The following is a 24722-nucleotide window of genomic DNA, read 5'->3' as shown; positions in this document are numbered from 1 at the left end:
TGGGGTACTGTTTTTTTCACCATATATTGTGTTTGCTGAGTCAACTCAAGGCTTTCTGAAAATGGATAAATGTTAGTTTGAATATATGCTATTTCTCAAAGCGACATTTCCCACTACTTTTGTTTTTACCTACTTTGTTGAAAGTGAGGAGTTATGGACAATATCGTCTTCTAGATTATGTGCCTTTCTCTACACTAAATTGTGAATTTCTAGAGGTTAGAGAGGGAATCTGTGTATTCTTATAGCCTGGTGCACGGACTTGGGACTCGTTAACACTCAGGAAATGTTGAAAAGTGAAAACTGACAGTTCTTTTAGTACACCGAGGTAAAGAAACAACGTCCTCAAGGTGCTCAGCATAGACATTTCCTCTGTGTGTCAGTGTCTTGTAATGAGAGTTTTAGAGGGCTCATGAGGTTTCTGTTAATAGAGGAATGCCCATTGATTTATATTAATAAATTATGATGATAATAGTCCTAATAATCTAGATGCCTGAAAAAGTAAATGTTTCCCTAAAGTCCCTAGAGATTGACTTATATGCAAAGGAGAATAGATTTTTAAAATCCCAACATAAAAACAATCTAAATGATAACTGTCACTTAAAGAGTGTAACCACTGCTTATTGCAGTATGTAACAGTGATCCCATTCAGAGAATTATTGCAAATAGTGGCTGAAAAGTTAATTTGTCACCCAAATTGCCTAATTAAAGGAATAGTTTAGATTCTAGAGGTAGTAGTCCTTAATTTTATTATTGCATTCAATGTAAGATAAACTTTTTTTTCAATTTCGTAAGATTCTTTTGACTAGGGACTGTCTTTGTGTCACCATAGTACAATGGCTTGAACATACTGTGCTAGCAACCTAATAAATATTTGTTGAATTTAATTCTCAGATAGTTGTACAATCCTGCATGTATTGTTAAGTAAAAGGATAACTGAATGATAATCATCTTCCATAGTTGTAAAATGGATAACAAGATGGTCACGAATTCAAAGTTCAACAGTTTATTATGTTTCTCCACTGTCGTAAGTCATGTACAGTTTAAAGTACATCATTTAGATCATGCTTTGGTCTGTCAATTGAAATAATTCTCAGGATAAGCTTTGTTAAGGACATTATGTTGGTATTTGTTTTGTTTTGTTTTTAAATTTGTGTTACTGTCATTAAGTAACCAGAAATGTTTAATTTAAGATTATTTTACCTGTTTCCAAAAAGTACTTGTTAGCTTTGTTAGTTTAAAAATTAAACTCATGGAACTTTCTGAGCACAAAGGTGCTTGAGCACAAAAATAAATCTAGTTATATATACTAGGTAATAAGCATATATTAGTAGTTCAGATATCAGTTATATTTTCTGTTCTTCACTGAAACCGTATTTCATCAAAGTACATTTAAATCTTAGTTCTAAGAATACAAACTATTTTATTTTTTAAATTGTAAAAATTATATAGTACCCGGATCTTTTTGGAAAAAAATTCAAACAGTTTAAGTAGTACCCTTCCCCCTATGCATTCTCCCAGGGGCAATCACTGGTAACTACTTCCTGTCTATCATTTCAGGCCTTTGTTTCTGGGCACATACATAAACACATTATCGCAGTTCTGTGTTTTTATACAAATAAATCTATCAGCAACTTTTCTCACTCATTCTGTATTATATCATGTTTTATACGTATATTTTTGTACTTATGATATACTTTAGTTCTTTCTAAAAATTGTATTCTACAATGTGGATGTATCACAATTTATTTAACTATTCCTCTAATGGTAGATTTTTAGACTTTCACCATTTGTTTGTGGTTATAAGTAATGTATTTATTAAACATTCTTGTATATTATAGCATACCTTGCACATTCTGTACCTATTTCTGTAGGAAGTTTTCACACAAAAAAGCTATCAATTTAAATTCCCAAAACTCGCCAAAGTTAGCGTAAAATTTTTTTCTGCATAAAATTCTTTTAATATGTATTATTAATTTCTTTAAAAAGTTCTTAAAGTTTTGAACAAATGGTGGAAATCTGATATTTATTTCTTGATCCTATGTAGGATGTAGATATGGGGTAGTCTATAGGGAAAATAAGGATTTAAACTGATAATTGTTGTGGGGGAGAAAGGCCTACAATTATCTTGACTTAGTAGTCTAGTGTGTGTGTGTGTGTGTGTGTGTGTGTGTGTGTGTGTGTGTGTGTGATGGAGTCACACTGTCACCTGGGCTGGATTGCAGTGGCGCAGTCTCAGCTCACTGCAGCCTCCTCCTCCTGGATTCAAGTGATTTTCTAGCCTCAGCCTCCTGAGTAACTGGGATTAGAGGCTCCTGCCACACCCAGCTTATTTTTTGTATTTTTAGTAGAGACAGGGTTTCACCATGTTGGCCAGGCTGGTTTTAAACTCCTAACCTCTTGATTTGCCCACCTCCACCTCCCAAAGTGTTGGGGTTACAGGTGTGAGCCACCGCACCAGGCCAGTAGTCTATTTTTATTAGATATCCTCTGAAACTAATTGACCTAAAATAATTTCAAGTCTGCAGAAGTTACAAGAACAATAGAAATTAACATTTTGCCAAATTTGTTTTATTATCTCTCAATGCAAATACTTTTTTCTTAACTATTTGCAAGTAGGTTGTATACGTCATGCCACTTTACATGTTAATACTTCAGTGTGTCTTCCTTTTTTTCTTTTTAAGACAGAGTCTTGTTGTGTTGCCAGGCACCAGGCTGGAGTGCAGTGGTGCGATCTCGGCTCACTGCAACCTCTGCCTCCCGGGTTCAAGGAATTCTCCTGCCTCAGCCTCCCGAGTAGCTGGGACTACAAGGTGTACGCCACCACACTCAGCTAATTTTTGTATTTTTTTAGTAGAGACGGGGTTTCACCATGTTGGCCAGGATGGTCTCGATCTCTTGACCTCGTGATCCACCCGCCTCAGCCTCCCAAAGTGCTGGGATTCGGCTGGGCATGGTGGCTCACGCCTGTAATCCCAGCACTTTGGGAGGCCGAGGCGGGTGGATCATGAAGTCAAGAGATCGAGACCATCCTGGTCAACATGGTGAAACCCCGTCTCTACTAAAAATACAAAAAATTAGCTGGGCATGGTGGCTCATGCCTGTAATCCCAGCTACTCAGGAGGCTGAGGCAGGAGAATTGCCTGAACCCAGGAGGCGGAGGTTGCGGTGAGCCAAGTTGGCACCATTGCACTCCAGCCTGGGTAAATAGAGCGAAACTCCATCTCAAAAAAAAAAAAAAGTGCTGGGATTGCAAGCATGAGCCACTGCACCCGGCTAGTGTGTCTTCCTTAAGAACAAAGATATTCTCTTCTGTAGCCATAGCATATTGATCAACTATGGGAAATTTAACAGGGATATAATATTTTAATCTATAGTTATATTCTCATTTTGTCAACTGTTCCAATACTGTAATGTCTTCTATCACATTTGTTTTTCTCAGTAGAGGATCCAGTCCAGAATCATTTATTGCAATTAGTTGTTATGTCTTTTACTATCCTTTCATTTGCATCCTATCCTCAGCCTTTCCCTATCTTTTATGACATTGCCATTTTGAAGAGTCCAGGCCAATTATTTTATGAAATGTTCTTTAATTTGGGTTTCTGATAGTTCCTTATGATGGGATTCAGGTGATACATTTCCAGCTGGAACATTAAATAAGTGGAGGCCAATAATATCTGCCCTTTAGTAGTTGGTTGATTCTGGTTGTCTGATTCAAGTATGATCTGGCTTCTTCAGTATATAGTGTTTTGTTTGTTTGTTTGTTTGTTGAGACAGGCTCCTGCTCTGCAACCTAGGCTGGAGTGCAGTGGCGTGGTATAGTTAACTGCAGCCTCAAAATTCAGGGCTCAAGCTATCCTCCTGCCTCAGCCTCCCAAGTTGCCAGGAGTGTAGGTGCACACCACTAGGCCAGGCTAATTTTTTTTTTTTTTTTTTTTGAAATGAGTCTTGCTCTGTCGCCCAGGCTGGAGTACAGTGGCACAGTCTTGGCTCACTGCAACTTTCCTCTCCCAGGTTCAAGTGATTCTCCTGCTTCAGCCTCCTAAGTAGCTGGGATTACAGGAGTGTGCCACCACTCCTGGCTAATTTTTGTATTTTTAGTAGCGATGGGGTTTTGCCATGTTGGCTAACCTGGTCTTGAGCTCCTGGCCTCAGGTAATCCACCTGCCTCTGCCTCCCAGAGTGCTGGGATTACAGGCGTGAGCCACTGCTGGGCCCGGCTAATTTTAAAATTTTTTGTAGAGATGCGGTCTGGCTTTGTTGCCCAGGCTGGTTTTCAACTACTGGCTTCAAGTGATTCTTCTGCTTCAGCATCCCAAAGTGCTGGGATTACAGGCATGAGCCACCGTGCCTGTCTGCAGTATATAGTTAGTATTTTCTATTCTACAGTTAATAAGCTATATTTGAGGAGACACTTTACAGTCTTGCAGCTATCTGGATTCTCAACTTCATCCCTAGATTTGGCATCTGTCGAGTATTGCCTGAAGCTGTCTTTATTCTGGTAGTTAAAAAATTGTGATTTTTTTTTTTTCCAATGCTTTCACTCCCTCTGCTTTAACAGCTAGCATTCCAGGAAATAGCTCTCCCCTTACCCCTAAGTATTTATGTGCTTTTTCATAATCAGTTTGCATCATGGATTCCTATTTGATAACATGTATCATAACCTATTGTGGAACTTATTTACTAGGCTTTAATCACATCTCAATGTTTTTTAAAAAGGAGCTTAATTATTTTGTTGCTCAAATTGTCCTAAATTTGACCATTGAGAGCACTTGCTTTCTGTCACAATAGGTTTTTTTTTAGAATTATCTCATAACTTTCCTTCTCCAGTCCTAGAATCAACCATTTTTTTTCTCTAAGGAGCCCTGGTTTCTTTTTAGTGGAAAATGGTGTTTAGAAACGAAGATCTTGGCTTCTAGGTATTGTCATAGCTGTGGGAGTATCATTTGCTCCAGGCCTTTTCAATGAACATGATTTTTAAAGTATGTATAAATATTTTAGAAATTATAATTTCATATTTCAAATTTCATTTAAACCCCAGAGTTCTTCCTTTTCCTTGATTCTAAGTTTGTATTTCCCTTTTTCTATAGTGAGAATCCTGGCTCCCAGTGATATTAATATGTTTATTCTTTTGCTCAATCCTATAATTTTCAGAATTTCTATACCCACACTACTTCAGGAAACAAACCTAGAATAAAGAATTTAGGATGAGATTTTCTTATACTGTGGGTATGTTGTTGAAAACTGTGTTCAAAAGTTACTTGGGGCTGGGGATAGTGGCTCATCATGCTTGTAATCCCAACACTTTGGGAGGTCAGGGCAGGAGGGTCATTTGAGGCCAGGAGATCGAGACCAGCCTGGCTAACGTGGTGAAATCCTGTCTCTACAAAAAATGCAAAAATTAGGTGGATGTGTTGGTGGCGCCTGTAGTCCCAGCTACTCAGGAGGCTGAGGCAGGAGAATCACTTGAACCTGGGAGTGGAGGTTGCAGTGAGCTGAGATTGTGCCACAGCACTCCAGCCTGGGCTATAGAATGAGACTTTAAAAAATTTTTTTGGTTGTTATTTCTTTTTCTCCTTTTTTTGCAGTAGTCATATTCATTTGAAATATGGTTGGGATCATTTGTTTCTGTTTAAATTCATATCTCCGACTCCTCAAATTTTGTTTACTTAATTATATGTTTGAAAGCTTGTAACATTAACATGCTTCCAAAAAACAAAACTTTACAGAAAAGTATAATCAGAAGTGTCACTCCCTTATCACTTCACCCATCCATTCCTCAGCATCTCTGGTAGGTAATCAATTTCATTGTTTTCTGATTTATCCTTTTTGAGTTTCTTTTTGCAGAATTAAATAGATCTATGTAAGTTTTATTTCCCATTCTTTATGATACAAAGGATAGTATGCTGTATATACTATTTTGCACATTGCTTGTAAGAGTTAAGACTGTATCCTAGAAATCCATATGTATCAGTTCATAGAGTTCCTTTTCTCTCTCTCTCTCTCTCTCTCTCTCTCTCTCTCTCTCTCTCTTTTAATAGCTCAGCTGTGCTTATTCAATCAATTTCCTGGATTTGCTTTTGGCCTTTTATTTTCGTTGGCTTGTTTATCCTACTTCACAATCTTGATTTTTTGTAATAAGTCTTGATGTATCCCATTTACTATTTCAAGATTGTCTTGGCTTTTTCTGGTCCCTTGCATTTACATACAGATTTTAAATCAACTTGTTACTTTCCCCCAGAAGCCTGATGAGATTTTATTTGGCATTGCCTTCAATCTGTAGATTGCTTTGGTGAGAACTGATTTCTTTACAATATTGAGCCTTCCGATACTTGGACGTGGTATATCTCTCTATTTAGTCCTTTAATTTTTCTCAGTGAGTCAGTTTTTTAGTGTACAGGTCTTACACAATGTTTACTAGGCTTTTCCTTAAGTATTTGATTTTACTATAAATTGTACTGCCTTAAGGGTTTTTTTTGAAAAAATTTTAAATGTATTAAAAGATGCCAGAATAGTAGAGTGAACTAATGTATGCCATTCGTCTGGATTTATCAGTTGTTAATATTAATTTTGCTGCATAGGCTTTATTACTTTATGATGATTGTGCAGAAACATTTCAGATTAAATTTTAGACATCACAACCCCTTTCCTCTAAATAATTGTGTATATTGCCTAAAAATAAGATAATTTTCTTACCTAACCATAGTAAAATTACAAAATTCAGACTATTTAACATTCGTCTTTTGTCATTATTCTAGTAACACCATTTACAGCACTTTCCTTCATTCAGGATCACACATTGCATTTCATTTTCATGATTCTTTAGTTTCCTGTTATTGGGAGCACTTCTTTCTGTATCTTTCATAACCATAAAATTTTTGAAGAGTATAGGTGTATGACATTTTAGAGTGTTCTTTTTTTTTTTTTTTTTGAGACGGCGTTTCGCTCTTGTTACCCAGGCTGGAGTGCAATGGCGCGATCTCGGCTCACCGCAATCTCCACCTCCTGGGTTCAGGCAATTCTCCTGCCTCAGCCTCCTGAGTAGCTGGGATTACAGGCACGAGCCACCATGCCCAGCTAATTTTTTGTATTTTTAGTAGAGACGGGGTTTCACCATATTGACCATGATGGTCTCGATCTCTTGACCTTGTGATCCACCCGCCTCGGCCTCCCAAAGTGCTGGGATTACAGGCTTGAGCCACCGTGCCCGGCCTTAGAGTGTTCTTTAAATTAGTTTTGTATGATTGTTCTGTCATGATTATATTCAGATTATGCATTTTTGGTGAAACTATTATATGACTATGTCATGTCCTCAAAGCATTCATATCATAAGACATAGGATGTCAGGTGCATTATTGGTGAGGTAACTTTGATCACCTGGTTAAGTGATTTCTGCCAGGTTTTGCCACAGGAACATTATCATTTTTGCTGTTAAGTAATTTGAGAGGACTATTTTGAGACTGCTACATATCCTGTTCCTCATGAAATTTTACCTTGGCTGATAATATGTGACAGACTCATATAGTACTATGATAATTGCAAAATAGTAATCTAACTATCATTCCTGTTACATTTGTTTTTGTTTTTGTTTATTTTGAGAAGGGGTCTTGCTCTGTTACCCAGGCTGGAGTGCAGTGGTGCTATCATGGCTCACTGCAACCTCCACCTCCCAGGCTCAAGTGATCCTCCCACCTAAGCCTCCTGAGTAGCTGGGACTATAGGTGTGCACCATCATGCCTGACTAATTTTTTTTTTTTTTTTTTTGTAGAGACAGGGTTTTACCATGTTGGTCAGGCTGGTCTTGAACTCCTGAGCTCATGCGATCCACCCTCCTCAGCCTCTCAAAGTGCTGGCATTATAGGCATGAGCCATTCTGCCAGCCCTCATTCCTATTATGTTTGTTAGTTGGCATTCTACATTAAGGAATAGATTTCTCTCCTCATTCATTCATTCATGTTAAGCTGGATTTTTTTCATGCTTTAATGGATAGATATTATTCATTATTATTGCTGCTTATTTTGATGTTAAGGTTGTCTCAGATTTGAGCAGTGGAAACTTCAAGCTGGCTCCTGTGTCTTTTTGATATTTCCTGTTTTTTTCTTTTAAAGCGTTTTTTAACTTTCTGGCATAAAACGATGTTCCACACTTCTTTTGTGTTTTCCCTGTCTTGGCCCTCAAATGAGCCATTTTTCTTGAAGAAACCCTTGTTCCTTTAACAGCAGGATGAATGGTATTTAGAAACTATGGTCTGGCCGCTAGGTGTGTTCATGGCTCCTTGGGTGTGATTGCTGTTTGTCCTTTGACAGACTGGACACAAAGTGTATAATTTCATATTCTTAAACATTTGAGTTAGTCCCCATACCTATAATTTAAATTTAACACCACAAGGTTCTTTTTTGCCTTCCCACATTCAGTATTTACATCTCCCTTTTTCCTCAGTGAGAACTGTCTCCTCAAAACATCAGTATATTTATTCATTTTGAAATATTTAAACCAACTTATATTCCTGGAATGATCTAAAAGAACCTTTTTATTTCATTGATTTTTCATCATTGTCCATTTCTCATTTCTTTGATTTTTGATTCCTCTCTTTCTATTTATTTGGAATTAATATGTTCTTTTTCTGACATTTTAAATTGGACACCTCCTTTTTCTTCTAATGCAAGCATTTAAAACTGCCCATTTCCGTTTAAGTTCTAAGTGATACTTGAGCTGTGTCCCACAAATTTTGATAACGTTTTTATTATAATTTAATTAAAATACTTTCTAATTTCCCTTGTGAACTTTCTTATTATTTCCCAACTATCTTATTATTTCCATTGTGGTTAGAAAATACTCCCTTTATCAATATTCTCTATGATTTCAACCTCGTTAGATTTTAGACTTGTTTCAAGGTCCAGCCCATAGTCAATCTTGGTAAATGCTCCCTTTATATATTAAAATAATATATATTCTGTTGGCTGTAGCATTCATTTTACAGGTGTCAATTTGGTCAACTTGTTTGTTGTTCAAATTTTATATATCATTACTAATATTCCATTTGTTTTATCACTTATTGAGAGAGTAATTATGGGTTTGTCCTTTGTGGATCTGTCTGTCCTTTCAGTTCTGTCAGTTTTTGCTTCATGTATTTTGAAGCACCAGATAATTTGGTACACACGCATTTAAGGTTTTTGTATCATCTTAATGAACTGAACTTTTTATTGTTATGAAATGTCTCTCTTTATATACAATGGTCTCTACTGTCCTCAATGTAATCTACTGTCTCTAATACTATATAGTCTGATATATAATAGTACTATATCAAATGTTCTTATGAGCAATAATTGCATGATACATCTTTTCCATTCTTTCACTTTTAACTCGTTTGTTAAAAAGTGTCTGGGGTTTGATTTTTTTCTGTCTGTTTGGGATTCTCTGAGCATCTTGGCTGTACATTGTTATGTTTCTTAATACTTTTAGAACGTATCAGCCATTGCCTTGTCAAATATTTTCTCACATTTTAAAAATGTTTTTTATTCTATTTACTTATTTATTTATTTATTGAGATGGAGTCTTGCTCTGTTGCCCAGGCTGGAGTACAGTGGTGTGATCTTGGCTCACTGCAACCTCTGCCTCCCAAGTTCAAGTGATTCTCCTGCCTCAGCCTCCTGAGTTGCTGGGACTACAGGTGTTTGCCACCACACCCGGCTAATTATTGTATTTTTAGTAGAGATAGGGTTTCACCATGTTGGCCAGACTGGTTTTGAACTTCTGACCTCAGGCAATCAATCCACCTTGGCCTCTGGAAGTGCTGGGATTACAGCCACTGGGCCTGGCTGTTCTTTATCTTTTTAAATACCCTCTTTACATAATTAAGATTAAACAGAATCTGTGTTTCTCTTAGTATGTATATACTTTCTTTTATCACAGATTTTCTTCTCTAATAATAAAAGCAATAGATGTTTTCATTTGTTTTGTTCTGTTTGTTTTTAGAGGCAGGGTCTCTTAAACTCAGATTGGAGTGCAGTGGTGTGATCACAGCTCATTGACGCCTCAGCCTCCTGGGCTCAAGTGATCCTCTCATGTCAGCCTCTCAAGTAGCTGAGACTACAGGCATGTGCCAACTTGCCTGGCTATTTTTTTTTTTTTTTTTTTTAGAGATGGGATCTCACTATTTTGCCCAGGCTGGTCTTGAACTCCTGGGTTCCAGTTTTCCTCCTGTCTCAACCTTCCAAAGTGTTGGGATTATAGGTGTGAACTACCACACCTAGTTAATACTTTATCATAGAAATTTCCAGGAGAAATTTACAAAAAAAAAAAAAAGGAAATATAAATCACCTAGATGGTGATAGCATCAAGGTGGCAGAATAGAAGATTCCCTAGCATCACTGCTTTCGTAAAAATACAATTAGAAACCATTCAAAGACAAGAGCACCAGTCTGAATACATGAGAACTTGGGGGAGAATCAGAGAAATCTTCTGTGTTCACAGACCTGAGAGGAAATTTGACTGATGAGAGAAATCATAATTTCAGACTGTGCCATCCTCTCCCCCAAGCTGGCATAACACCACTCACAGAAAATCTCCCTAGATCCATGGTTTCTGAGGTGAGAGAAGATAACTGGAGGTGGATGTTCGATCTTCTCACTGGTCTGGGAATCTTATGGAAAGCCCATTCCAGTTCCATCTCACAGGAACCACTGGAAATGCCAGAAGGGCTGAACCAACTGGAGTGTATTGGAGCAAAAGTGAGTCAGTGATTGCAGTGACAGGTGTGTGTTTCTTTATGGCTACTCAGTGTTCCAATCGACTGGGAAACCATGCTGAAGAGACTGGCTGATGCCATAGAGCTGCAGAGGCATAGTCTATGGGAAAGCCTGAATCCCAGGTTTTCCACAAAGGTCAGGCACTTGTGTGGAACCTTCCCTGGATGGAAACAACTAACAGCCATGATTAAGTTGCGGTGCCCACCTAAGTTTTCCCAGGTTTGAGAAACAGTGGTAGGGCAGCAGTATAGTTCTCGGGCAGTGTTTAAGCTTTCGTGCTCACTGTAAATCTTTCCTAGAGTGTGAAACAATGGCAGGACAGCACTTTCATCCTATAACCACATTTATGCTACAATGTTCACTATAAGTCTTCCTCAGACCAGAAAACAATGACAGTGCAATGAATTATTCTAGTGCAGTGTTTTAGTTTCAGTACTTACTGTAAGTCATCCACTGAACAGGAGGAAACAACAGGCCATTTTTAAGTTCTGATACTAAAAAGTAAAGGTCTAATACCAATAAAGAACATCTGCAAAAACTACAAGAGATAACTGTCTCTTCAAATGTGCAGGCATCAACATAAAGATGCAAGGATTGTGAAAATCCAACAAAATATGATACTACTGAAAGAAACCAACTGAACTCCAGTAATGAACCAGAAGAACTAAAGATCTACAAGATGTTTGAAAGAGAATTTAGAATAATTTTTTTGAAGAAGTTTAGGGAATCACAAGAAAATATGGATAGAAATCTAAATGAAATTTAGAAAACAGTCCGGGAACAAAATGAGAAGTTTGACAAAAAATAGAAATTATTTTTTAAAAAACACAGATCCTATAAATGAAGAGTACCGTAACTGAATGGAAAAACTCATTAGAAAGTTTCAACAGCAAATTTGATCAAACAGAGGAAAGAATTAATGAGTTTAAGGGTAGAAGCTATGAAGTTACCTAAACAGAAGAGCAAAAAGAAAAGAATAAAGAATGAAGAGGGCCTACAAGAATTCTGAGACACCATTAAGGGAAGCAATCTCTGGTAATTGGAATTTTTAAAGGAGATGAGAGTGAAAAAGGCCTAGAAGGCAAATTTAAGGAAATGATGGCTGAAAATTTCCAAAATCTGAAGAAAGATGACAACATCCAGGCAAAGAAAGCTCCAAGGTTACCAGTCAAATTCAACCTAGAGAGGGAATTCCCCAACGTACGTTACAATCAAATTAGCAAAAATCAAAGACAAAGAAGAAATACTCAAACCATCAAGAGAAAAGAAACATGTCTCAGTCAATGGAGCCCCAATATGGCTTTCATTGGATTCCTCAGTAGAAACCCTACAGGTCAGGAGACACTGGAATGCTATATTTGAAGGAAGGAAGGGAAGGTGGAAGGGAAATTGTCATCCAAGAATATTGTACCCAGTAAAGCTATTTTTCTTTTTTCTTTCTTCCTTTTTTTTTTTTTGGAGATGGAGTCTTGCTCTGTCACCCAGGCTGGAATGCAGTGGCGTGATCTTGGCTTACAGCAGCCTCCACCTTTTGTTTCAAGCAATTCTCCTGCCTCAGACTCCTGAGTAGGTGGGACTACAGGCACACGCTGCCATGCCTGGCTAATTTTTTATATTTTAGTAGAGACAGGGTTTCACTGTGTTGCCCAGGCTGCTCTCAAACTCCTGAGCTCAGGCAATCCACCCACCTCAGCCTCCCAAAGTACTAGAATTATAGGCGTGAACCACTGCGCCTGGCCCAGTAAAACCATTTTTCAAACACAAAGGAAAGAAAGATTTTTCCAGACAAACAAAAGTTGAGGGAATTCATCAATGCCATACCTGTTTTATAAGAACCGTGTATTAGTCTGTTCTCACGCTGCTAATAAAGACATATCTGAGACTGGGTAATTTATAAAGGAAGGAGATTTAATTGACTCACAGTTCCACATGTCTGGGGAGGCCTCACAATCATGGCAGAAGGTGTACGAGGAGCAAAGTCATGTCTTACGTAGCAGCAGGCAAGACAGCTTGTACAGGGAAACTCCCATTTATAAAACTATCAAATCTCATGAGACTTATTCACTACCACAAGAATGGTATGGGGGAAACCACCCTCATGATTCAGTTATCTCCACCTGGTATTGCCCTTGTAATAATAAGGATTATTACAATTGATGGCAAGATTTGGGTGGGGATACAGCCAAACCATATCAGACCGCTAGAGGGAGTTCTTCAATCTGAAGGAAATGGATGCTAAGATGTAACAAGAAAACATCTAAAGTTAAAAAACTCATCGATAAGACTGGGTGCAGTGGCTCATGCCTGTGATTCTAGCACTTTTGTAGGCTGAGGCGGGCAGATCATCTGAGGTCAAGAGTTTGAGACCAGCCTGGCTCACATGGTAAAACCCTGTCTCTAGGTCTCTAGTAGAAATAGAAAAATTTGCCAGGTGTGGTGGTGGGCACCTGTGATCCCAGGTACTTGGGAGGCCGAGGCAGGAGAATTGCTTGAACCCAGAAGGTGGAGGTTGCAGCAAGCCTAGATTGTACCATTGCTCTCCACCTTGGACGCCAATAGGAGATTCCATCTCAAAAAAAAAAAAAAAAAAAAAAAAATCATGGATAAAAGTAAAACAACTACCTATGTGGTATTATGCTTATTATCTGTGTGATGAAATAGTCTGTACACCAAACTTTCATGACACACAATTTTCGTACAGATTGAACATGTACATGGACCCATGAGCCTAAAAATAAAAAAAAGTAAAAACAGTCAAATTCAGAGTAATACTATAATTGTGATAAATAAAACCACTTACATCTTAAATATGAAGACTAAAAAAACTCTTAAAAACAGTAACTGCAACAATTGGTTAAAAGGCAATATGAAAAGGTATAAATTGAAACATGCAAGTCAAAGTACAGGGGGTGATACGGTGTTACAGAGTTTGTTTTTGATACATGGCAATCCACACTGAGTTGTTATCACTTTAAAATAACCTGTTATAACTACAAGATGTTTTTTATAAGCCTTGTGGTAACCGCAAACCAAAAAACCTGTAAGAGAGACACTAAAAATAAATGCCACAGAATCATAACATACTACTAGAAAAAATCTTTAACTGCAAAGGAAGACAGTAAGAGGAATAAAGGAAGAAAAGATCTACAAAACAACCACAAAACAACTAGCAAAATGACAGTAGTAAACCCTTACCTATCACACCTTGAGTGTAAATGTATTAAATTCTCCAATAAAAAGACATAGAGTTGCTGAATGGATAATAAAACTAGACCCAACTATATGCTGTGTGCAGGAAACTCACTTTACCTTTAAAGACATGCACAGATTGAAAGCAAAGGATGCAAAGATATTCCATGCAAATGCAAACCAAAAAGGAGCTGGAGTAGCTATTGTTGTATCAGATCAAATAAACTTTAAGTCAACAATGCTACAGAGAACAAAGGAGGCCATCTGTTACATAATGATGGAGTCAGTAGTACAGCAAGAGGATATAATAGTTGTAAATGTGTAGGGAGTCAACACTGGAGCACCCAAATGTATCGAACATACTAATGGACCTAAAGGGAAAAATTGACTGTAATACAGTAACAGTAGGGGACCTTGCAGCAATGGACACATGATCCAGACAGAAAAATCAACAATCTTCAGAGTTAAACTGGACTGTAAGCTAAATGGACCTAACAGACATTTACAGAATATTGCATTAAACAGTTGCAGAATACACATTTTTCTAAACAGCACATGGAGCATTCTCCAGGATAAATCATATGTTAAGTCACAAAGCAAGTCTTAACACATTTTTAACAATAAAAATAATACGTGTGTACCTATGCAACAATCTTGTATGTTCTTCACATGTACCCCAAAACCTAAAATGCAATTAAAAAAAAAAAGAGAATGTATTCTCTGGAGAACACAACAGAAATACTGGCTGGTGGGAAGGGCAGGGTAATTTCTTACTACTGCATTTGCATCTTAAAGATTGTTCCCAGAAAGCTGTAAGATTTGATGACATCTGGTTTATATTATGCATACTGGCATTAAAATAATTGAAATTCTTGTTATCTCCTGTTCCCATGGTTCCCAGCTTTGTATTTCTCAGATTAGTAATATTTTAATAAAAATCCTAGGGACTGAAAAAAACAAACAAACAAAAATTATAGCAGGTATCTTTTCTGACCACATGGAATAAACCTAGAAACCAATAATAGAAGGAACGTTGGAGATAGTACAAATTTATGGAAACTAAACAACATGCTCCTGAACAATGAATGGAGTCAATTAAGAAATTAAAATAAATTATAAAATGTCTTTGGACAAATTGAAATGGAAACACAGCATACCAACACATGGGAGGCAAGAAAAGCAGTTCTTTGAGGGAAGTTTATAGTAATAAACACCTACATCAAAATGTAGGAAGACTTCAAATAAACTAATGATGCACCTTGAGCTAGAAGAGCAAGAACAAACCAAAACCAAAATTAGAAGTGAAATAGGCTGAAAGTCTCTAAGGATGGTTTGACATAGCATGGCAAATTAAGAAACATGGTACATCACGTTCACAGAATAAAGGACAGAAACCGTATAATTATTTCAATAGATGCTAAAAAGATTTGATAATATTCAACATTTCTTCCTGATAAAAACTCTCACCAAACTGTTGTGTATAGAAGGAACACACTTAAGAACAATAAAGGCCATTTGTGAAAACTCATAGCTAATATAATACTGAATTTGGAAAAACTGAATCCCTTTCTGTGAGCTCTTAGAACAAGACAAGGACGCCTATTTTCATCACTCTATTCAACATATGAGTGGAAGTCCTAGTCAGAGTAATTTGTCAAGAGAAGGAAATAAGACAGAAAGAAGTCAAATTATCTTTGTTTGTAGACAACATGATCTTATATTTAGAAAAATCTAAAGACTCCGCCAAAATACTGTTAGAGCTGATGAAAGAATTCAACAAAGCTGCAAGGTACAAGTTAACATACAAAAATCCGCATTTCTGTAGAGCAGCAGTGAATAATCTGAAAAAGAAATTAAAAAAGCAATCTCATGTACAGTAGTTAACAACAACAAACTCTAGGAAAAAATTTAACCAGAAAAGTGAAATATCTTTATAATGAAACCTAAGAATTGAAGAAGACACACAATAGGGAAAGATATGTTCATGGATTGGAAGAATAATGTCATTAAAATGTCCATACTACCAAAGCAGTCTACAGAGCCGATGTAATCTCTATCCAGTCACCAAAGACACTCTTCAGAGAAATAGAAAAAAGTCCTAAATTTCTGTGGAACCACAAAAAACCTCAAATACCCAAAGAAATCCTGAGCAAAAAGAATAAAGCTGGAAACATCATACTACCTGGCTTCAAAATTGACTACATAGTTATAATATCCAAAACAGTATGGCACTAACAGAAACAGACACATAGTTTAATGGAACATAATAGAGAACTTGGAAATAAATTCATACATTTCCAACCAATTGATTTTTGACAAAGGTTCCAAGCACATAAACTGGGGAAGGGATGGTGTCTTCAATAAATGTGGTGGGAAAATTGGATATTCATAAGCAGAAAACTGAAACTAGACCTCTGTCTCTTACCATATATATATATAAAGCCAATGTATATTTGATTGGATTGGATGTAAAACATGAAACTACTAGAAGAAAATATTGGAGAAATACTTTAGGACAATGGTCTGGGCAAAGATTTTTTGGATAAGACCTCAAAGGTACATGCAACAAAAGCAAACATAGACAAATGGGGTTACATCAAGCCAAAAAGCTTATGAACTGCAAAGGAAACAATCAACAGAGTGACAGCCTACAGAATGGGAGAAAATATTTGGAAGCTATCCATGTGAGAACAGATTAATAAGCAGAATATATAAAGAAATCAAACCTAACAGCAAAAATAATAATCCAGTTAAAACTAGACAAAGATTCTCAATAGACATCTCTCAAAAGTAGACATATAAGTGACCAATTGGGGTATGAAAAACTGCTCAACATCACTAAATTTAAATCTAAAAAACAGTGAGATATTATCTCATGCTAGTTAAAATGGCTGTTATTAAAAAGTCAAGCTGAGTGTGGTGGCTTATGCCTGTAATCCCAGCCTTGAGAGGCTGGGGTGGGAGGATTGCCTGAGCCCAAGGGTTGGAGGATGCAGTGAACTATGATTGTGCCATTGCACTCCAGCCTGTGTTACAAAGTGAGACCCTATCTCAAAAACAAACAAACAAAAAATCAATTTTTAAAGGAAAGTTTAAAAATTGCAGATGCTGCCAAGATGTGGAGAAAGGGAACAGTAACAGTTGCTAGAGATGTAAATTAGTATAGCTACTTTGGGAAATATCGGGGTCTGACCCACAGACTCTGCCCCAGTGACGGATGAACAAATTCACTCAAACAAAAATTTCCAGTGAAAGAGTATTTATAAATATCTTTAGCATATTTACGATTTTTGTTTTAGTATGCTTGCTTGCTAATTAGAATGACTTGGTCATCTGTGTGTCATCTCCTATTTGTTATGTTTTCTCTTAATTGTGCTGCTTGTTTTCCGGATATTTTGAGTATGTATCATAATTTTTCCCTAAATTTAGGGCATTTTATTTAAAGAACAGTGGGAAGTGATATGTACTATTTTTTTTTTTTTTTTTTTTTTTGCTTTGTTTTGGTTCCCCCATGGAGTACATGCCCTTTTCTGTGTTTAGGGTAAGGGATTGAGTTTAGTTGAGTTAGTGCTAGGCTGCAGTCTCTGATTCAGTGTATCTGTTACTGGCTCAGCCTTCCAAGGGGCCTCCTTTTTTTTATCTTGACAGTTTTTGAGCTAGGGGTGGGGATTTGGTTGCAGGTTTAGATACTCTTGATTTACTGTTGGTTTACTTGGATTCTGGAATTTATTTGCCTAGAGAATACCAGAGATTACCATCTTCTGTCTTCTCAAACTTGAGGGATTATGTTGCAAGGTGAGTAATATGGGAGACTTATTGGGCCAAACAATCTCTTTTTGTGTGGGGATTATTACAGTCTCTAATCCATCCTGCTATCCCACACTGTTGTCTACAGCTTGGCTGATTTCTGCTTGCCTAACAATATGTATTTGTCTAATGGAAGATCACCTGTATTTGGGCAAGGTGTTTGCTCAAGGCAGGGAAGCTGTCATGGTTCTCTGCTTATTTATGAAAGTTCAAGTTTTATTTTCCTCTGGAATTCTATTCATCAAAGCTTCTTTACTCATTTTAGCCCCACAGAAAATGTCATAACCATGAGAGTAAAGGCCTTTCTTGTACTTCATCCCAACCTTCAGGAACAGAAGTTATGTTGGACTTCTTCAGTAACTTTTAGTTATGTTGTACTACTCTTTGAAGTCTTTTGATTGTTTACCATCCAGTCTTATACAGGCTAATATTTACCTTCCTTCTATTCTATATCTAGGTCTTTATAAAATTAAAAAAAAAAAAAAGGTTTTTAAGAGAGGGTCTCTTGCTCTGTCACCCGGGTTGAAGTGCAGTGATATGATCATAGCTAATTGCAGCCTCAAACTCCTGAGTTCAAGCCATCTTCCCACCTCATTCTCCTGAGTAGCTGGGACTATAGACACGTGCCACCATGCCCAGCTAATTTTCTTTTTTTAATTTTTTGTAGAAACAGGCTCTCTACTATGTTGCCCAGATTCATCTCAAACTCTGAGCCTCAAGTGACCTTCCAGCCACAGCCTACCAAAGTGCTGGAATTACAGGTGTGAGCCAGTATGCCTGGCCTATGTCTAAGTCTTAAGATTAAAAACAACAACTCGACTTCTGTATCTTGTGAGATTTTCTGTCTGCTTCTGTTGGCTGAATTCTGCATTTTTGCCATTATTAAAAATTCTAGATTGTTCTGTAGTTCATAAGCACAATGATTGAGTTTTCATGCTCATGTGTGAGATGTAGCTCACTCCAGTCTTGTTACAGTGTTAGCATATTACCTGTCTGATAGGAAGAAAAGAATTCCTAACACTTGCCAAAAAGAAAAGGAAACTCAAGTGGCATATTATGTCAGAATTCTAAATATGTTTATTTGAGTCATAGTCTCACTAGCATGATTTTATAAAATTCCAATATATCAAAATTTAAGATTTTAACATATAAATTTGGAATGAATCTTCATGGGCTAGGAATAGGACCAGTGTTGTTATACATATGGTAACTTTATAAAAAGTCTCTTCCTTTGAGTGGGCAGATTATAAAATGGTATCCCTTCCTGCTCTAGGCTTGTCGCCTGATTTCAGCTGTCACTTTACCTATTGGCTAGATGCCCTTGTACTATCTATACAGTTGTATACAGTGCATTTGAATCAGGAAGTACTTTAATTGCTTTCTTATAAGAGACAAGAGAGATTTACAAAAAATTACCAAGTAGGAAATTCATATATGGCCACTGTTGACACATATATTCTTTTCTGGTTTTAAAAGTGGGGTCAATTTGTGCTATTGCTTTTAACTTGCTTCTTATAACTATAAATTAACATCTTATGGAAAGCCTATTACTAAGAAATTTCTATACAATGTTACACATATGTTCTATGTATTATAAAGCCTGAGGGTGTCAAAAGAGGTAGTGATTGGAGACAATAAAACTAAGATATTTGGAATTTGTGTTCTGGTGCTTTGCATGTAACAAGTACTGAAACCTGTTGGTTGAATGTTAGAATTTCTGAAATAAGTAAAAGTAAACCCTTAAGTTTAAAGGAAGTAGTTTACCTGTCACTTCAGGAACAAATCTATTTTATGAAGCACACTTTACTGTTATTAAAGCATTAAAAAATTTCTGATTTTTGTTCCATAGGTATACTGCAACATCCAGATGGCACAGTTTTGAAACAGTTACAACCACCTCCAAGGGGCCCAAGAGAGCTGGAATTCTATAATATGGTAAGTGAGGTAAGATTTGTTTCATTGTATTAAAAGTGTTTTTCAGAGTTGTCTTGTGGTGACTCACAGTAAGACACATACTTGACAGCATGGTCACTGTGTGTATGTAACAGAAACAAAAGCTTCATGGAAAACAATGCTTATCTTTATGTGATTCAGTCTAGTATTTTCTATTTCAATTCTTAGATTCTTATTCTGTGTTTGTGGTAGATACTTCTTCTCAGGTTAAGGAAATTGAAATTACCCTCTGTGAGGCAACATTTTGTCAAGAAACGAATGGTATGCTCAGTTGGTTTCATAAAGGAACTATTTACAGAGGTAGGGTCAGAGCTTATGGCAACATGCAAGAGATGTTATGATGTTATACCATCCCTGGGCCTGATGTGGAGAGAACGTTTCCTGGAACCCAGGGAAGGTAACTTCATGAGAAGATATGACCTGTTAAGGAGGAAGCTAGAGAAGTAAATAACTGACCTCAACTCTTCTCATATCCTCTAGTCTCTTATTTTTGTCTTCTAAGAGCAAAAAGGCAAAGGACCTCACTGATGCAGTTGATATAAGTCAGCCTCTTGGGTGGAGCAGGGTGGAGTGGGAAAGGGACGATACATAGCATCTTTTCCTGTTTTGATTTTTTCTTTTTTTGAGATAGGTCTGGCTCTGTTGCCCAGGCTGGAATACAGTGGCATGATCTTGGTTCATTGCAACCTCTGCCTCCCAGGCTCAAGCTATCCTCCCACCTTAGCCTGTTTCTCCTAGGTAGCTGAAACTACAGGCGTGTATCACGGAGCCTAGCTAATTTTTGTATTTTTTGTAGAGATGGGATCTCACTTTGTTGCCTAGGCTAGTCTTGAACACCTAAGCTCAAGTGACCCTCTCACTTCAGTATCTCCCCACCCCTACCCCAACCTCCCCACGGTAGCTGGAACTACAGGCACAGGCCAGCATGCCTGGCTAATTTAAAAAAATTTTTTTTGTAGAGATGAGGTTTCACTATGTTTTCCAGGCTGGTCTTGAACTCCTAGGCTCAAGCAGTCCTCTTGCCTCTGCCTCCCAAACTTTTGTGATTACAGACATGAGCCACGATGCCTGACCCTTCTAGTTTTAGGAAACAATTTAAAGCATGAATGAACATTGAATGTTTTCCAGCTACCTTTTTTTTTTTTTTTTTGAGACGGATTTTTGCTGTTGTTACCCAGGCTGGAGTGCAATGGCACGATCTTGGCTTACTGCAGCCTCCGCCTTCTGGGTTCAAGCAATTCTCCTGCCTCAGCCTCCCGAGTAGTTGGGACTACAGGCAAGCACCACCATGCCCAGCTAGTTTTTGTATTTTTAGTAGAGACGGGGTTTCACCTTGTTGATCAGGATGGTCTCGATCTCTTGACCTTGTGATCCGCCCGCCTCGGCCTCCCAAAGTGCTGGGATTATAGGCGTGAGTACTGCGCCCGGCCCTTCCAGCTACCTTTTTGATATCTATTGAAATGATGATGTGAGTTTCCTTCTTTAATCTGTTAATGTGGTAAAATACAAAAACAGATTTCTATATCATCATGTCTATAATCCCAGCTACTTGGGAGACTGAGGCAGGAAAGTCACTTGAATCCAGGAGGCAGAGGATGCAGTGAGTTGAGATTGGGCCACTACGCTCCAGCCTTTCAGATTTTTTATTTGTTAGTGTGATAGTACAGTACTTTTTTTTTTTTTTTTTTTTTTTGAGATATGATCTTGCTCTGTTGCCTAGGTTGGAGTGCAGTGGCACTATCTCTGTACTCACTACAACCTTGGCTTCCTAGGTTCAAGTGATTCTCCTCCCTCAGCCTCTTGAGTAGCTGGGATTACAGGCTTTTGCCACCATGCCAGCTAATTTTTGTATTTTTGATGGAGATGGGGTTTCGCCATGTTAGACTAGAACTCCTGACCTCAGGTAATCCACCTACCTCAGCCCCTCAAAGTGTTGGGATTACAGGTGTTAGCCACTGCACCTGGCCTAGATTACCTTTTTAATACAAAATTGCCCACTTGACAAAGCTTTTCCTAGTATTTTAAAACAATTTCTGCTCTGTCAGTTGAGATTCCCTTTTCATTCCTAATATTGTTTATTTGCCACTTCTCTGTTTTTCTCTATCAGCTTAGCTGCCAGCATTCTTGGAGTTTAGTGGTTGAGGGAGGCAGAAGGAAGCCAAGTTCAGGTTTTAGAATTTTATTTACTCTCTGTGTTTTAGTATAGTAACTGTCCTCAGCTCTGCCTTGTTCCCGAGTTCTGAGATCCTTTGGTTTAAGTCTTGAGTGAACCTCTGTGAAGCCCAAACATCACTGCTCAGGTTAACACTTCTGTTTCATGCAAAAACTGAGAAGAATTGCACTAAGCATGCAAAACTAAGAAGAATTCCCTTTTTTTTCCTTGACAGCCCAGCTATGCATTTAAGAAAGTATTTGTTATATTTTAGTCTACATTTCTAGATAGAAAGATTTTTAGGTTATCTCATCTGGCATATTACAGTAAACACCAGTCCCACTACTTTTAAAAAATATTAAAAATCAGAAGAAAAAATTTATCTCTTTCATTTCCATTTCAGAATTAAACTATGAGTAGTTTTAAATGCATATTTTTAATTTTTCCTATGCCTTTACAGAGATGATGCACACATGTGTATCTTACTTAATTTCATGAACCTGCTATATATATTTGTATGTAATATGCCTTTTATCTTTTTGATTTATAAATACATCATGGAGTTCTTTAGATCAGTACACAGAGATCTGTTTTATTCCTCTGTCTTGTAATTAGCTTATCCTCAACTCTGCACCCATGGTCATTGTGTTAGAAATGGAGGGACATTCAGGTATACTTGCTCTAAATTACGCTGGCCTGGAAGTGACTAATATCACTGCTGCTAACATTTCAACAGGGGAGTCTGGGAAATACAGTGTACCACATGGATATTTGGTCTGCCAAGAGTCTGCTACACTTGAGTTTATTCTGAAGAATTATGTTGCATACAGCTACTTGACATTAATATGGTTTGGCATATATAATTATATTCTAAAACAAGTTTTCCTAAGCATTTTACACCAGTAAACTTCAGTGAGATAAAAGCAAAAATCCACTTACTGATATAAAATAAATATGTGTAAAAGATTTGCTTTAACTTACTGTTTAATGAGAGAACCAGGCAGATTTTAAAACTGATTCAAAAGAGAAGTCAAGAAAACACACATTTATGTGGAATAGTGGAAGTTAGAGATGAATTTTCATATGGACACTACATATCCTCCTCTCAGGATGCATGGAGGAAACTCAGAAGAACGTCCTCTGACCAGAATTTAGTTGCATGTCTATGGACAAGAGTCATTTTGCATTTGCTATCAATATCTGTAACTTACAAAGTTGTAAAATAGTCCAAGGACAGTAAAAGGCTAGAATTAGATAACCAAGAAGAGAGTATTCTAAATAATACATAGTTACTCATTGGAGACCCACAGTAATATTTTTCACTTGTTCCAAATTTACTTGCAGTCGAAGCCAAACCGGATGAATTATGATTCAACATAATATATTTTATCTGAGAAATGTGCAGGGTAGTTACAAATCATTATAGGAACCTAGCAATGTTACATTTCTCTGTTTCAGGTTTATGCTGCTGACTGTACTGATGGTGTTCTTCTAGAGCTACGAAAATATTTACCAAAATATTATGGCATCTGGTCACCTCCCACTGCACCAAATGGTAATCTTTTTATAAAAATTATCTTTTAATTAATGAGTGTAGCTTCTTTAAAGGCCTTACGTAAAATTAAAATTTGACCTAGTATGTATTACAAAAACACAAAATATGTATGTTTTGCTTTCTAATCTTTCTTTCACTAAATAAAACTTACTAATACTTTTGTTTTCATAACCATTTTTAAAATGACTTATACAAGTAAATGGTTAATCTCTTATAGTTGAATGGAAGCATATATACTTAATGCTATCTTAATTTGCAGATGTTCTGTCCTAATTTATTGTGCAGTTTCTTTTCCCATTTTGAGTAATGTTTTAAAAATCAAGAAAAATACTGACTCTGCGTGACTTCCTCCCTGTCTCTTAACCTGTTCCTTCATCCCTCACCTCTAGGCTTTAAATTACAGTCCTTTGAAAAACACTGGTAAGTTTCATAGAGAATAAAATGACCTAAATAAGGGTGCAGAATTTCTCTTTTTAAAGATTAACTAATACCTGAAGCAGTATTTGCCCCCAGAAGGCCGTTACCCGAGCATACACAGTTTAATTAAACAAGCAGCTTGAGATCGACTAACCATTGACGAAGGTGAATTGAGGGGAAAGAGCTTCAAACTTTAATGAGTTTAAAAATAACCTGTGGTCTTGTTAAAATGCAAATGTATAAGCCCAACTCCCAGACATTTTTTTTATACAAATGTATGTTGGAATGTAGTGATAAGCTTGTTAAATAAAAGCCATGGGTATTTCTGATGTGGATAGTTCTTGAAGCACACTTTGAGGACAGAAAGAGAAGGGGATTCCAGTCTGTTCCTGCCTATTCCTTTTGTCAGTTCTTGTCTTCCTATGACTTACTGACTTCATATGCCAGATTTTGCTAGTAGGGAACCCTGGTATCTCTCTGTGAGTCTCCTCAGCTAGCTAATAGTAAATCGATGGCTCCCTTTTATTTAGGATTCCCCTGGACTTTAATTGTATGGAAAAAAAGAAAGTGAGCTGAAGCTCCATCGACTATCTTTTTTCCTTCCTCCCTCTCTGAATTCCTTCCTTCTTTTTGTGGGCTTACAGGTCTTTTTATTCATATATATATATATATATATATATATATTTATTTATTTAATTATACACACACACACACACACACACACACAGATACATATTTGTCTATGATTCAGATTAACATTTTGCTTAAATTATTTCGCAAGTCATTATGATTGCCCCAAATTTGGTCATCATTCTCTATATAATCTCTTGCACATGCCTGTAGAAACTCTTTTGCTTTGTAGACCTTTCCATTTAATGTCTTCCTTTTCTTTCTCCCTTTGTGG

At 37.1% G+C, this 24722-nt stretch overlaps 1 protein-coding gene and 1 non-coding gene across 3 annotated transcripts in view; both read left to right on the top strand.

Annotated features, from left to right (window-relative positions):
* Positions 1-24722, top strand: part of IPMK (inositol polyphosphate multikinase) — a 62745-nt gene that overhangs the window by 1565 nt on the left and 36458 nt on the right. The window contains exons 1-3 of one of the 2 annotated variants that reach the window (XM_074382256.1): positions 3168-17729; positions 19591-19676; positions 23305-23401. In XM_074382256.1, coding sequence (XP_074238357.1) covers positions 17720-17729; positions 19591-19676; positions 23305-23401 — 193 coding nt within the window. In that variant the 5' untranslated portion in view covers positions 3168-17719. Of the gene's footprint in view, positions 1-3167; positions 17730-19590; positions 19677-23304; positions 23402-24722 lie in introns of those variants that run through there. The other variant, XM_039478485.2, reaches the window with a different exon arrangement.
* Positions 18637-18740, top strand: LOC120367489 (small nucleolar RNA U13). The gene has a single exon (XR_005581867.1). It is a non-coding gene; the product is annotated as a small nucleolar RNA U13 (small nucleolar RNA).

This window comes from Saimiri boliviensis, chromosome 12 (genome assembly GCF_048565385.1).
Source record: "Saimiri boliviensis isolate mSaiBol1 chromosome 12, mSaiBol1.pri, whole genome shotgun sequence".
Classification (NCBI taxonomy): Eukaryota; Metazoa; Chordata; class Mammalia; order Primates; family Cebidae; genus Saimiri; species Saimiri boliviensis.
The sequence above is the reverse complement of the archived record's forward strand: the minus strand, read 5'-3'. Positions and strand labels throughout refer to the sequence as shown.